At 41.2% G+C, this 16,157-nt stretch overlaps 1 protein-coding gene across 3 annotated transcripts in view; it reads left to right on the top strand.

The window, feature by feature from the left end:
- Positions 1–16,157, top strand: part of LOC137412600 (phospholipid-transporting ATPase IF) — a 145,438-nt gene that overhangs the window by 99,438 nt on the left and 29,843 nt on the right. For all 3 annotated transcript variants that reach the window (XM_068097906.2, XM_078769823.1, XM_068097907.2), the window contains 8 exons: positions 674–883; positions 1,070–1,223; positions 1,359–1,461; positions 4,525–4,670; positions 12,423–12,482; positions 13,828–13,955; positions 14,049–14,187; positions 14,387–14,452. In XM_068097906.2, coding sequence (XP_067954007.2) covers positions 674–883; positions 1,070–1,223; positions 1,359–1,461; positions 4,525–4,670; positions 12,423–12,482; positions 13,828–13,955; positions 14,049–14,187; positions 14,387–14,452 — 1,006 coding nt within the window. The remainder of the gene's footprint in view (positions 1–673; positions 884–1,069; positions 1,224–1,358; positions 1,462–4,524; positions 4,671–12,422; positions 12,483–13,827; positions 13,956–14,048; positions 14,188–14,386; positions 14,453–16,157) is intronic.

Below are 16,157 nucleotides of genomic sequence, written 5' to 3' on the forward strand. Positions count from 1 at the left end.
GATCCGGAAACTATAACTTTTCCAAGTGATTCTTTACCATTGAGAGATAGGGCCGAAAACGATATATAGCCTGTTATTTCAAAATGTTATGGTCGGATTCCGACCAAACTTGGTGGACAGGTTGGGCGTGTGACAAGGACAAGTTAGTTCGATTTTAATGAGGATCCCGATCCTATAAATAAATAAAAATTTTCTCAAACCATTCTTTACTATTGAGGGATCAGGCCAAAATGTTATACTCTATTGCATGATATTTGAACCTGTTGTAAACGGATTATGACAAAACTTGGTGGATGAGTTGGGGGGGTGACAAGAACATACTGATTAGATTTTGGTGTGTGACTGGGACAAATAGTCCGGATGCAGATCCGGCCCAACAGTGGGCTAAAAAACGTACACTGTTCAGCTTAGCTGAGGTCGGCGTTCTACCGAGTGTCGTTCGAGTTGAACATGTGTTGTACGATCTGATATATTGTTTCATTCTCTTATGCGATTATTACAGCTTAGTGTTTTGACAAGATGAGAGTATGCTTGGAATTTCAGGCCTTCTTGACAATTTGGAGGTTTTTATATTTTTATTCCGTTTTCTTGGTTTTTATTGAATATTCGGTGCCACGGACAGAATCTTAATGTAATGGAACATATTAATGAAGTCGTGATAATTCTGTGCCAGGTTGCAGGTTGGCGTCAAGGAGTCTCTGCGGAAGCTCCGTGAAGCAGGCATGCGGATTTGGACATTGACTGGAGACAAGCAGGAAACTGCAGTAACAGTGGGTTATGCCAGTGGTCAGTTTACTGCTGGCACAAAACTCATTGATGTGGAATCTGCTTTCAATGAGGGCTTCCCCCATCTCGAGCATAACCTGAGACAAGCACTTACCCAGTAAGGGGATCAATTTTTCAACTCTCCAATGAACGTATTTTAAGTGCATGACCTCTTGCATTGGAATCTCTCCTTCCCTTTGTTCTGACATTTTCCCTTTACAGTCCAATTCTTTGCAATCTTTCTTTGTGTCCTTTCAAACCAAGTCCTTATATAGTTTTACATGATGTATTTGTTTCACCACAGGATCATGTCAAACCCTCACCGGGAGCATGCATTAGTGGTATCGGGAGCACGTCTCGGTGTGCTCATTAATCTTCATAGTGAACTCTTCAGTCAGCTCAGCACACGAGTTGACACTGTGCTGTGTTGTCGCATGGCTCCACTGCAGAAAGCTGAGGTTTCATGTTCTTTCCTCTCTTTTCAAATTCATTCCCTCCTTTTTTATTTATTCATGATCACATTGCTCACCCATATTTAATCAATTGCCTCGTGGAATTTTCTTGTGAAGTTGTTTCCATGGTGTGATTGGTAGGTGGTGCGCTTTGTGAAGGATCTACCCTCTAAACCCGTGACATTAGCCATTGGTGACGGAGCCAACGATGTGGGGATGATTCAAGAGGCACATGTTGGAGTGGGTGAGCTGGGGTAATGGGGTTTATGAAACTTTGGGGAAAAAGTACTTGTATAGCGACATAGATAACCTAATAAACTACCAAATGCAAGAATGAATTTTGCAAGAAATGAAATTTTGAAATGAAAAGATGAATTTTTTACAAGAAAAAAAATGCAAGAATTCCCCCTTCCCCCTCCCCTTCCATGCCGCCTCCCCAAAGCTCTCTCCCTCCCACAGATCTCCCGATGTCCCTGTTCTCTGCTGTTGTGCTTGTGTGCTTCCCTCTCTCTCCCCATCTTGTCTCCCGCTCCCTTTATTGTATGTTTTGTGTGTCCTTTTGTTTGTTTGTTTTTGTGATTAATATTACCTCTTACACGAGCCTCGTTCTTGTATCCAAAAATAAAAAAAACATGAAAGGCACCCCCAGAGCAATCCCAAAGAGGTGCGGCTGAGGTGTGATGTTTCAAAAGTTTTTTTTTAATGAAAACCATTCAGTGGTCAAAACGTTTGAGCCCATGGTGATGATTAAGCCTTTCCTCTAGGTGATCAATTTTTCTTAATAGTGGTAGTTTGTACACTTTTCCAGACAGGTGAATCAATTTATATTAAAATTGGAAAATTTATATTGGTATTACCACTGCTACACCATGTGATACAAGTGCACGTTGACCTTGGACGAATTTGATGGTAATCTGTCATGACATGATGAACAATCAACTAAGTTATTGTCCATATATAATGCAGAGTGTTTGCCCTCCTCCTCCTCCTCCTTCTGCCTACAATTATTGAAACCCACTAACCTTGGAGGAAGAAAGGGTTGTGCGGCATGTTCGGGGATGGGACACAATTTATATAATTCAAACATAAACACAAAATCCAATTGTAGATTCTAGTTGTTGATCGGTTTTTATTTTGTATACACTATTAAGGCTTGTTGAGGAGCGAGAACATATAATGGATCAGGGGGTAACGGAACAAAAGGTACAGTAGAAAGAGATTTGGGGAACACAAACAGCAGGTATGAGTGACAAAAATAGAGGAAGATTTGAAAAAAAGGATGCATCGGAAGAATGAGTGCTAGTGGGTGAACAAGATGGATACAGCCACAAACTATCAGGAAGAAAAAAAAATGGAAACTTGGAAGGAGTTGGGTTTTGGGAGGGTTAGCTTGGGTACAAAATATCCTGGTCATGGATGGGATGATCTGAGAGGGTTGTGAACAGCTGTCTTGAGGCCCTCGAGGGAAAAATAAGATTGAAGTGGCTGCAGAGTTGGTTCCACGGGTGGGATAAAAGAGGAAGGAATGAGTGGAGGTTAGCAGTGATTCTGGATTTCGATAGTTTCACTAGAACGCAGACTGCTTGCACCCCTGCAGAAATCTGGGGGTTAGGTGATGAGGGGGACAAAGCATGGAAAGAGCAGAGAGTGCATGACCAGAAAGGAGGTGGGAGAAGGCAGAGAGACAATCGACCTGTCCATGATGTGACCTTGATAACCCCAGAGACTCAGTTTCATCGCGGGAGATTCCTATGGTCTTGAATGCCTTGGTTTCTATGGCGATAAGCTGAGCAAGTTGTGGAGCAGGGGCGTCAGATCACAGTGGAGAGCAGTACTCGTTATGTTGTGGATGAAGGCCTTGTAGTTGGATAAGACTTCAAGTGTGCCAAGGAAGGAGTTTGCGTGATGGAAGATGCCCATTCGGCAACTGGCTTTGAAGGCCAACTTGGAGGTGTGGTCTTCCAAGAAAGATTATGACTGATAGTGAGACCCAAATGTTTGACTGTATCGAAAACTCGAGATGTGTCTAGCTAGAGAGGCAGCCCTCATCTCATGACTGACATTGAGGGCCTCCATTGTTATGCGAGTCGAAGCAGCATGTCCAGGGTGGAGCGACCTGGTCTGAAACCAAATTGATGATCTGAGATAAGGTTGTTGCAGAAAAGGAAGGATTTCATGTCAACTGTGATTCTAGATTCAATGACCTTGCTGATGATTGGAAGTAAGCTCATAAGTCTGGCATTAAGGGGATCGGTTTTTGCACCTTTTTATATCATTGTATGATGTTTTCTGACTTCCAAGCAGATAGATGATCTATAGCAAATGATAAGGTGAATAGAGCAAAAAGAGAATGTGCAAGAACAGCAGATCAGGACTTAATGACCCATGTATTTATGCCATCCGGTCTAATTGCAGAATCAGAGTCTAGAGTTGTCAGAAACTCAGGTGAAACTAGAACGGCACTCGGTGGAGCACATACCTCATGATTGGCCGGTTCTGCTGAACTAAACCAAAATGTAATTGGCTTGTTCTTATCATCTAACCAACTCATCCACCAAGTTTTGTCATCTATCCACACTTTTGAGATATCGTGCTATACTGCATATCGTTTTTGGCCCTATTTCTCAATGTTGAAGAATCACTTGTAAAAATAAAAAAAAGTCTTGTCTGCGAATCCGGATCTGGATCTTCATCAAAATCGAATCAATTCTTCCTCGTCATACACCCTATCTCTCTACCAAGTTATGTCTGAATTCGTGCACAACTTTTTGAGATATCCTGCTACCAAACAAACAAACAGACAAACAAACAGACAGACAGACGGGTAAAACATAACCTCTGTTCACCTTTGGGGCTGAGGTAACAACAGTGCGTGCTTACAATGAAGGATATAGAATCTCATGACTGCAAAGTGAATGTCTGTCGCACAGTTTTTAAATTGATCAGATTTCAAGAGATTGATCAATTAATTATTCGTTTGCAAATAAAAGAGCTGATTTGACAAGATTAGTGACAGCAATGACTACACTGTGATCATCACAACGCTTTGTAAGCTGAATTGTTGTAGCTGTATAGTTAGAGAAGTGCTTGGTATTTCTCTTAGGTTCATTTCGGGGAGCTTATGACTTTGTCAGGTCCTATTAAAGGCACAATCAGGTTATTGTATTTTATTCTGTTTGTTTATTGGGGTGTATTTATGCAAGCTGCAGTGAGGGACTATAGTATAGAGGTATAACAAATTGTCTATAACCATGATTTTTGGTGGTTATTTTGATGTTGAAAAAAGTCTTGCATACTTCCATTCCAGGCATTGTGGGATCTGAAGGCCGTCAAGCAGCAAGGAACAGTGATTTTGCACTTCCAAGGTTTAGCTGCCTCCCTCGCCTGCTGCTTGTTCATGGTCACCTGTATTACCAACGGATCTCTCACCTTGTGCAGTACTTCTTCTACAAGGTTTGCTAGTTCATAATGATAAGTGTCAGGAAAAACGCACTTTGTGAAATGTGAAGTAGGTGTCATTACCTTGATCTCACATGTTGCCTTTCTTAAAAAAACAAACAAACAACAATGTCAAGAAAAATGAATAACTACAGACTTGGCATTTAATATGGAATCTTTTTTTTTTTCTTGACTTGGGTTTACTTTCTGAACTCAATATATCAATCTGGTGAGTTTCTTTTACCCTTCGGTGATGTCTTTGTTGAAAAAACCATGTCACTGATTGTCTTTCGCAGCAAGAAGTCAATAACAGGATTATATCACAGGTGGCATGACAAAATGTAAGGACATGTACATTTGACGATTGGCTTCACAATCGGGTATATAAGGGTTGTTGCGTTCTGTGTTAGTGGAAAACAACTGCTGCACGTCTACAAAAGTTATTGCCGCTTCCTCTGGAGATGGTCCGTCAACTTGACAATGCTGTTTGTCATGGAGTGGTGGCTTTACGAAATTCTGGCATGAAACAGTGTGCTATTGCTCGGCAGTATGGCATCACTCAAGGTCAGGTGTCAAAGATCCTGAAACGAAATGCTCAGAGGGGTGTCCCTACTCCAATACCGAGGCCAGGACGTCCACGCAGAACTACAAGGAGAGATGATCGCCAGCTGTACATTAGTCTGCAATGGCCGTACCAAGTCACCTAATTGGCTTAGGGCTGAGTGGCAGCAACTGACAAATGTGCCTGTATCCAGAAGGCTAGAAAACCAACGAGTGGTTCAAGCAGGCTATCGTGCCAGGCGTCCCCTGAGAAAGCCACGCCTGACCAGACAACACAGCCAGCGCCGATTGCAGTGGGCCAGAGAGCACCGTCAATGGCACCCAGGACACTGGAATAACGTGACCTTCAGTGACGAGTCTAGATTTCTGGTCTATCGTCAAGATGGCCGCGTCCGAGTGCGCAGACAAGTGCATGAAGCCCACAACGAAGATTTAAAAATGCCTAAGAGTCCAAGCTGGAGGTGGTGGGGTGACCATTTGGGCTGCTTTTCATGCAGGGGGCAAAACTGACCTGGTTGTTCTGAATGGAAACCTGAACCAGTTCAAGTACAGGGTCATTCTGGAAGAAACATTGCTTCCATTTGCTCGTGCAGCCTTTCGAGGAAACTTTGTCTTCCAAGATGACAATGCCCGGCCTCATCGTGCTCGCATGATCCTACACTTTCTTGCTGACCGTGGTGTAGAGCATATGGAGTGGCCTGCCATGTCCCCGGATATGAATCCGATAGAGAACTTGTGGGCAGAATTAACGCGTCAAATCGACAACTTGGACCAGCAGCCGACCTCTGTGCGTGAATTGCAGCAGACTATTGTCACTGCATGGCAAGCGATTCCTGTCCAAACCTTGGCAAATCTCGTGAACAGTATGCCTCTACGTGTACGTGCTCTCCTGAATGCTCGTGGGGGTTACACGAAGTACTGAACTGTAATTTTACTGTCAGTAATCCCAGTCATAATTTAGCTTTTGTTTTTGTTGAAATTTTTTTTGGCTAATGTGCAGAATAAAGAGATACTTCTGGAAAACGTACAGACGTTTAACACAGTACTGTCCGTGAATTGAGTTCGATATCAGTTTACATCACTTTCAAGGATCAATTTATTAGCTTCAAAATGTCAAATGTGGTTTTTGTTTCTTTTAAAGGTCACATTAACAAAATCTAGAATAATTTCAACATAATTCCAATGAACTTTTGGTTCTAAATCATCTTGAAAAGTAAGTTCACCCCCACAAAAAAAATATTCCATATTAAATGCCAAGTCTGTATAATTGCAGCCACAAGTTGTATTAAGACCAGTTCAAAATGTGGAAGTTGAGAGCATTTTCAACCTGAATTAGGGTTGCAATAGCCAAAACTCCAGTTGCAATAATATTGTCCTGTCCGTAGCCAATGAACACCAGCTTCGGACGAATAACCGAAACCTTAATTCCGAGGCGAGTAGTTGAAATTGGCAGTTGGTTCATTGCGCGCGGGTTAAAGGAAACAAAGCGCTTACCTGAATGGAAGCACACGCGTTTATTCCCGAACCCACAACGAATAAACGAACACAACAAATAAATTCAACAAATAATTTAATGAAAGTTAATGTAAGATGAAAATGTTGAAATAAGGTTGACGTAACAAAACTAAAATTCTAACTGAGGTACCTCACCAGCAGACTCAAATACCGACAAGGGGAAAGATAAAATAAAATTCCTTTAGCCGGCCTGCACTCGGCTTTGGCCTCAACATGGACTTTTAGGAGCTTGATGGTTGTTGAAGCTCGATCCCACCGTGTGGGAAGCTCACAAAATGGCCGTGCAGTCACACTCCACCACACCACAAACGTGAATGTGAGGGCGGTCCTCTTTCATGTCCCTCTGCTGTCCGGGAAAGCACAACGCGGACCCAGTCCACCACGACATCAGCAGTATCCAAGAAACCCCTAAAAATCCTGCCGATTCGGCAGAGATTCTCTCAGGCGCACACACAAAAGAAAAGACGCAGCTCCTCCACCAACGTCCGTTTCTCCCCAAAAATCCACACCGAGAGAGCTCGAGCAAGACGCGCTCTTCTTCCTCCCACTCCTCTCGAACCTTCTCTCCTCTGACGTCACCCCGACCAATCGCGAGCTCAGGGGCATGGCCTGCCAGCTCTGCTCCTCCACGCCCCTCATACCACTCTGGGGGCATGGCCTGCTGGCTTTGCTTGGCGTGAGTGTTAATTAAGGCGGGGCTTACTTGCCGATCGGCAATGTTCGGGTTTTGTCGGCGGTTGTTGTGGTTTAATGGAAGTTTTGCATGGCCGGCCTAGTTATTGTAAAAACATAGAGAAAGCGACAAAGGGAAACCACATACTGGGGAAAACTAACCTTATCCCTACTAGTTAACACAGCTTCACCCCTCGTGAGAACACACATAAACAATCTTAAGCTCCAGTTTCCCTACTTAAATACATTGAGATGTCTCCTACGCGTCCACGGTCCATGCTATAATTATACAGTCCTACCTTTACTATGGGATTCCATCATCTACCCCCACAAACGTAACAATATTAAATCAGAGAATAGTCTCCTGAAAGTAATTTGACCTCAAATATTTGTTACACTCCTTATCAAGGAATACAACGAACAAATGCTATGGTACAAACTGTCATAGCGGCCATAAATCGTGACCTTTGACCTATATGTAATCAAAAGCAAGACCACTCGAGCAATGTCTGTCGGGGGTTATCATTTGGGACAATATTGCCAATTGCTTTTTGGATTGGATACAATGCAAAGGCATCATAGGCCAAAACTTTCCTTTTGCAACCAATTTTGACATTTAAACTTTCAATATTGACTTTTTGTTTTCTGTAGGAGCCGTGGCGAGGTATGTTTGTGCCATGTGTTGACGGGATTGGTTAAATAAATAAAAAAGACTTGGCAATCAAATAAAACTAACATTTTGGGTCAATCATGGATTTGACCTTTGACGTTTGTAAAGTTGAAAACGCATCAGACCAATATGTAATTGCTCTAAGTTATGTTCCCTTGCACATTAATACGATAAACATCACATTCAATCGTTTTCAATGTTTGTGTTCACATATGTTCAGACGTGGATACGGATGCGATTATTCCGATTGCACAATGTAGCGATTGAAACCATATCTGCAATATCCACCAGATGGGGAATTCTTGGAATTGACGTCATACTTTCGCTCCATGTTAAGGAATAGCTTAAACATTTGGAGTAGGACATGACTAGACCAGAGATGGACAAATCGAGAACATTGCCAAGACGGTCTTCTCTGTGCTGAAGAAGTTGAGAAATTGATAGAGCTGGTGAGGGGAAACCCATGGCTCAATGACCCAATATGCCCTGAGCACAAAGCTGCTTCAAAAATACACTGTCTTGGTCTGCATTGCTAATGTCATGGTTGTGAGGATGCCGCTGGTGAGTGCTACCCTGTTTTGCTTGTTACCCCACACACATGAAGCGAAAAGCAGGGTTAAGCAATTGGGTCATGTCTGGTCCTTCTTATCAGTTTTGGTCATCTTATCAGTTTATGATTGAGGAACTTGTTTCAATTGAATGTTATATTTTGAACACAAATGGGAAAACGAACCTGTAGATTAGCAGTGCTTTCGCTCTTAATGTGGCCCAATCGCACATGCACAGATACGAGTGAGATTTTATTTATTTATTTTTTTTAACTCTGCCTGCCTGGCAGTCAAACAAAATTTCAAATCTTTCAAAACAGGAAACTTACTGTTTTAAGGACGTCATAAAATAACCCAAATAACAGGCACGAATAACTAATGTGACGTGTCAAATAAGGTGGTGTAATGGGCACTGCATCAACTGCGTTAAACTTCCGGAATTAATTATTTTATACGACCTTCAAAATCTTTATTTTATTTCAATTTAATAAAATACTTGAACACTGACGAACTCAAATCGTCTTATTATTGCTTCCAAAGTCCACCAGTTTTGCAGTACTATGCTTGGGCATGCTAAATACGGTAGTGTATAAGACAACTGTGCTAACCTTTGGGAATTTTTAGCCGTGTCGCAGACGCTGGTCATAGAGTGCCCTCTGCTGTTGTTGTTGTTGTTCTTCTTGTTCTTCTTCTTGTTCTTGCAGAGAAGACAAAACCTCAAAGCTCCACCCATTCTGGGAACCATAGCTCCACCCATTCTGGGAGAGGCTTCATATAAACAAATATCCACCATTTTATTAACTCGCATAGCTTTGAGGCCTGTTTTGTAGGCCCGTGGTGTCTTCCTCTCTCACACAGTTTTATTTCAAATCAAATTCGATATATCATTTCATTTTTCACAGTCGCTAACATAGTTTTAGACTCGGTTGAAAAAAAACGGGAAGAAAATCCGATGAAAGTTGCCCTTTATAGAACGAAATGAATTCTCAAAGGCCTGTAACTTCAAGTCCATTGAGATTTTTTTTTTTTTAATCGCGGCATGGTCAGTCATACACCGCCCGAAATAACAGACGGGAAAATGCCGAGATATATATAATGTTTAAATCGCGGCATGGTCAGTCATACACCGCCCGAAATAACAGACGGGAAAATGCCGAGATATATTAAAAATTCGTCCATTTGATGACAATCGTCACTGAAATATTTAATTTATACGTCGTCACAATAATGTGGAGAGAGGAGCATAGCTTCGTTCACGTGTCGCCACACACGGGAAATTGCCGAGATATATATTTTTTAAATCGCGGCATGGTCAGTCATACACCGCCTGAAATAACAGACGGGAAAATGCCGAGATATATTAAAAATTCGTCCATTTAATGACAATCGTCACTGAAATATTTAATTTATACGTCGTCACAATAATGTGGAGAGAGGAGCATAGCTTCGTTCACGTGTCGCCACACACGGGAAATTGCCGAGATATATATTTTTTAAATCGCGGCATGGTCAGTCATACACCGCCTGAAATAACAGACGGGAAAATGCCGAGATATATTAAAAATTCGTCGCCACACACGGGAAATTGCCGAGATATATTTTCACTTTGCACAAAAATAACATCAAGTAATCGAATCAATAGGAATGTCCTGTGCCTATAACATTGACGTTATAGGCACAGCTGCATCTAGGCATTGTGTAACATCGACGCGGCTTTTGTTTTAATTAAAACTTTTTGGACTTGTTTTTATATATACAGCCTTTAAAATAAAATTTTAATGTTTTTCTTATTTTTTTTATCAGAAACAAACAGCTGTCTGGCATGCCGGTCGAGTAAGATAACAGGTGTATAATAATAAGCACACATCTGCTATGCCACTTTAAAAAAAAATAGAGGTTCCAGGGAACCTGAACTCAACTGGTCTATATCAATATGGTTAGAATATGCATAATAGAACCACAAACTATATAGTTTATATGTGCTAAAAATATATGACAAAAATTGATTTTTCAATATGGCCGCCCTGCCGCGCCCATTTTTGGGCGTACAACGCCCAAATGCAATCCCAAACTAGTTTGTCTTAAAGATGCTGCATAACAAGTTTCATCAAATTAAATCAATATTTGTGACTTTTAGAGCGAAGACGTCGAATTGTTTACAGACGACAGACAGACAGACAGACAGACGGACGACGGACACTGGGTGTCGACAAAAACTCAGCTGGACATAGTCCAGTTGAGTTAAAAACTTAAATTTTTATGTATGGTACATGCCGCTTTACTCTCTCATTCAGTTCTTCTTTACTCTTTCTCAATACGGATTAATTCGTCAGTTAAAGCTGCGAAATAAATGGAACATAATTACTACATTTCCCGGTTGTTGTTGTTGTTGTTGTTGTTTAACATAATCTAATTGCTCTTGGAGAAATATTTAACTTACTTGGACTAAATGTTTTTTGTAGTAACTTGGTAGATTTAAACGTTTACACGTGCACACGTCAATGAACGGACCGTGTGTACGTTTAGCAAAATATACGGATTATGTACAGGCTTGGTCTGAACATGTGTTGTTCGGGGTTTGAACCCACTGACCTCCCAGACTCAGAGCAGGTGCTATAACCATTTTCAAATTTTCTAATCTTTCTAACTTTTAACCCTTAACCAGATCAATATTTAAAATTAAGATTTTGGGTTTGTTGTACAGTCAAAATAAAGTATAAAAAAGTAGAATATACCCTGAAACCAAATGTTATTGCCATATTCCCCTCCCCTTTCTCTTGTGACTGTTTCTTCTCTCAACCTCCTCTCCTTTCTTCTTCCTCTCTTTCGACACACCTCTTCCTTCCCTTCTCTCCCCTATCCCCATCCATTTTATTACTTTTCTCAATATAATTATTCATGCTTACCCTCCTCCCCTCCTCCTAATCCCCTAATGCATATCTATTGGAGTCGATGCATATGTTGGTGAAATCAATTTTATTGTAATGATATAAGAAATGTTTAAGTGGATCAGTTAATGCATTCAGAAAAATCACTCGACTGTGATGTAACTGAATCCTTGCAACAGCTTGCAAATACCAATTTTACCACAACTTGAGGTAAATTTCTGGAGCTCTCAAGATGGTATCTGTAGAGATAGATATAAAAAGTTGTCTTCACGCAGCATTTTATCAGTAAGGCGTTGATAACAAACAGGTGATCTCTTGCTTGTTATCGTTGTGTCTTTCGACACATAAGGTCATGCTATCTTTCTCGGGCCAAGGATGAATACCGATGAGTGCGAGGCATTGTGCATTTGCAATCGAGATATACATTTTGACTTTCATTGGAGCAAAGTTCTTCCATGCAAAAGTGACTCTTTATTGCATTGCTAGCCTGGTGTTGGCTTGACGGTTAAGGTGGCTGGCTTAAGATCTTAGGGTCATGAGTTTGAGCCCCTGTTGTGCCATTGAAATAACACCAGGTGGGTTGACTCAGACCGTCATCTTTCAGAGGTTGGCAAAATGAGTACCAGGTAACTGGTAACAGGTGCACTGCATCAGCGGCACAGCCGCACTTTCAGAGATGATGCAACCAGCAGCCACAGGCTGCATTCGACACAACAACATTGCATTGCATTATGTTGTTAAAATGCAAATTTTTAATTTGTTCCTTTTCATCTTGAATGGCCACACGTCTTCTACAAATTAGATATGACGGGCTGTGATGACGTCAGTTGCATTTTTGTGCATTTTGTTTTGATAAATGGACCTCACTCCAGCATTCTTTGTAACCCCTTCTTTTTGCATCTTATATTTGCAGAATGTGGCCTTCATGACTCCACAGTTTCTGTTTCAGTTTTATTGTGGCTTTTCACATCAGGTAAAGCTCCATGATTGAATTGCATTTCCCTCATATTATGGGTTTCAGGTGATGTCAGCCACAGCAATGTTATTGAATATCAGTTTTAAAAATGTATAAAATACAGTATACTCCCAATTGTATTTGGAGCAGATTATTGTAAAATGTATTTTGTTTTTGTTCTACTTTTTATTTATTATAATAATTGTTTTTTGCTCAGTTATATTGTAGTACATCTACAAATCGAACTAGAGCGAAGTCGATGGTGCGCCATGGACATGCACAAATCCATGTCCGCTATTACAAACACCACAGGGGGCGTAGAAACAAACAAAGGAACAGGATTACAACTCATTAATTTAACATAATTAGCAGACATGAACTTGTCCCTCCATTGGAGGAAGACCCTCTCGTATTCAGGCCGTTGGTGATCCTATGGTTGGCAGCGAGTGCCCCGGAAGCATTGACGGAAAGAGAGTGGCAATCATATGTGTGGGAAAATTACATGCTCAGTCAGAGTTGCCCAGATAGCTCAGATGGGGCAGAGCACTGGTACGGTTTTCCAGAGGACCTGGGTTCAATTCCTGGTCTGGGCGTGTAATTTTCCCCACATGTGTTAAATTAATTGCTTATAATCCTGTTCATTTATTTAATAGTATAAAAGTTGTTGCTTAATCTCATTTGAAGCATATATATTTGCACTTTATTTGTGTTTTAGTGGTGAACACTTTTTGGGTCCTTGGGGACTTTTGGGTCTTTTGGGTCCTCGGGAACTTTTCGGTCATTAAGGACTTTTTGGGTCATTAAGGATGTTTGCGTCATCTGGGTCCTTCGGAGACTCCTGGTTCTTTTGGGTCATCAAAAACTTTTTGGGTTATTTTGGGTCATTAAGGACTTTTGGATCATCTGGGTATTTTGGGTCCTTGGGGACTTTTGGGTCATCACTAACTTTTTGGGTTATCTGGGTCTTTTGGATCCTTGGGGGCTTTTGGTTCCTCAGGGACTGTTGTGTCATCAAGCACTTTTTGTGTCCTTGGGGACTTTTGGGTCATTAAGGACTTTTGGGTCATCTGGGTGTTTTGGGTCCTTGGGAACTTTTTGGTCATCTGGGACGTTTGGGTCCTCGGGATATTTGGGGTCCTTGTGGTCTTTTGGGTCTCAAGTGTTAAAGGGTCTTCCAAGGTCTTAGGGGTCTCAGCAGTCTAAAGGGTTAAAAGGTGCATTTCAATAGTACGCAATTAATAGACAAAAAGTATGCATCACACGCACTCAAACACACACAATTAACTCATCCATTTATAGTAGATAAAGCCACTGTGAAAGAGCCTCTTTTGGAAACCTTACAATGTTTGTCCTGTCTTGGCAGACGCTGTATGACAGTGCGTACCTAATGATCTACAACCTCTGCTTTACATCCTTGCCCATACTTGCCTATGGGCTTTTGGAGCAATACCAGACCATGAGTACCTTACAAAATTTCCCCATTTTGTACAGGTAAATGCTTACCCTGCGATTGATGTGAAATGTTTTGCAAAATTGATACCTCGAAAGGTGCAGTGATATTTTCTACCACACCGTGTCCCACAGGAAGATATCGAAGAACGCATTATTGGCGTGGCGGCCTTTTATAGGCTGGACCCTGCACGGTTTGTACCACGCCTTCATCTTCTTCTTTGGTTCATTGCTTTTGCTGGGAGATAGCATTGCGTCACGGTATTACGGACAGGTGAGTCAGATGACCTGGATCTTCAGGAAACTTATCTTGGCTACCTCAGTATCTGTAAGATTCACACAAATAGTCCCTTGTTTATTGTTTATGGTGTTGACATGCCTTGAATTTTGAATCGTCATATGTTCAGAATCTGGTTTGGACATTTGGTTGGAGTTGATGTGAAAATTTGGTGTGTTCTCCTTTCATCGTTTAGGTTTTTGGCCACTGGATGCTTGGAGTCCTTGTTTGTACCAACCTTGTGTTCACCGTTAATCTCAAGGTGAGAAGAAAATATCAATTAAATCTTTCATTTTGAACATCTCTGACTTAATGAATATTTGACGAAGAATATTTGATGAAACATATTTCATTGCAAATGTGCAATCTTCTTTAAATAAGGCAGTCGAGAAAAGCATGCTGTAAATCAAGTGTATTGTCAAAGAAACCCATCAAATGTGACCAAAAGTGAACTAATAACAGTTTTTAAACTAGAACAGCACTCGGTAGAGCGAATACCTTGACCAGGCTGAACAGTTTACGTTTTGCATCCCACTGATGGGCCAAATCTGGATTCGGACCTGAACCAAAATCTAATCGGCTTGTTCTTGTCACCGAACCAACTCGTCCACCTAGTTTATTCATAACTCGTCCATAACTTTTTTTAAATATCATGTTATATATATCGCTTTTCGCCCGATCTCTCAGTGGTGAAGACAGGAAGGGCATCCGGCCATAAAAACATTGCCTCAAACAGGGAACCATGATTGTCATGGAGCCCGCAAGGCTAACCCCCGCTCTAGCGGGGAAAATGGCCTTAAAACGATCATTCATTCATTCATTTTTCTCAATGGTGAAGAATCACTTAATAATTAATTAATTCTTGTATCTGAATCCATATTCAGATCTTCACCAAAATCGAATCGATTCGTCCTTGTCACACACCCAATCGGTCCACCAAGTTTTGTCCGAATCCGTCCGTAACTTTTTGAGTTATCCTACTATTTATCATTTTTAGCCCTGTCTCCTAATGGTGAAGAATCACTTTAAAAAATCTGCTGGCCGAATCCGGATCTTCACCAAAAGCTAATCATTTCGTCCTTGTCACATACGCTACCTCTGCACCAAATTTTGGCCAAATCCGTCCACAACTTTTTGAGACATCTTGTTCACAGACATACAGACAGACAAACAAACAGACAGGGGTGAAAACACAACCTCCATCCACCTTTGGTGGTGGATGTATTAATTCACATAATCTATGGATCTTTAAGATGTAAAATTATGGGCAAAAAAGCTAAAATTTTCTTTGATTGTGATGGAAATTGAAATGATAACATCATCAGAGTTTTTGCAAGCTTTCACATTCATTTTTGTTCCCAAAGGTCCTACTAACTGTTCGTTTAATTGTGCTATTAGCTACAAACCTTATAGGCATTTCCACCACTAATTTAACACACTTTAACGTTGATTTAACTTGTTTTAGTTTCGCAGTTTAACATCTATGCCACTAGCTGAGGTTTTGTGCAATAATATTTCATTGTGGGCCTACTTATTGTCATCCAATCTTAAGCGGCATCAATGATCCAAAATCCTTTGTATCCCGCATAAATCACATATTGTTTCCATATTCTTGGTGTCATTGGGGTTATCCTCAAAAACCCAACTGGTGATGGTCGTAATATTTAGAAAGGAAAGGGGTGGTAAAGCTGAATGAAGGTCAGCTGGGTCTTGGCAAAAGGTGACATTAAAGCATTCTAATGGCATATTGCACCATTATATTAGCATAACTAGTGGAGTCACCCGTGGGAATCCCACGGGCATGGAGGTGTATCGTTGCGATCGGTGCAGCTGTTTTTGCGGTACCCGGGACAATAACGTTAGGCTCGAGTCCAAACCTGAAAATGCTGGAGACCAAAGCTGAAATTGGAAAAACAATATAGCCTATTTTACTCCAGGGGTCCCAGGATTACCCACCCAAAATTTCG

This window comes from Myxine glutinosa, chromosome 1 (genome assembly GCF_964187855.1).
Source record: "Myxine glutinosa chromosome 1, kmMyxGlut1.1, whole genome shotgun sequence".
Taxonomy (NCBI): domain Eukaryota; kingdom Metazoa; phylum Chordata; class Myxini; order Myxiniformes; family Myxinidae; genus Myxine; species Myxine glutinosa.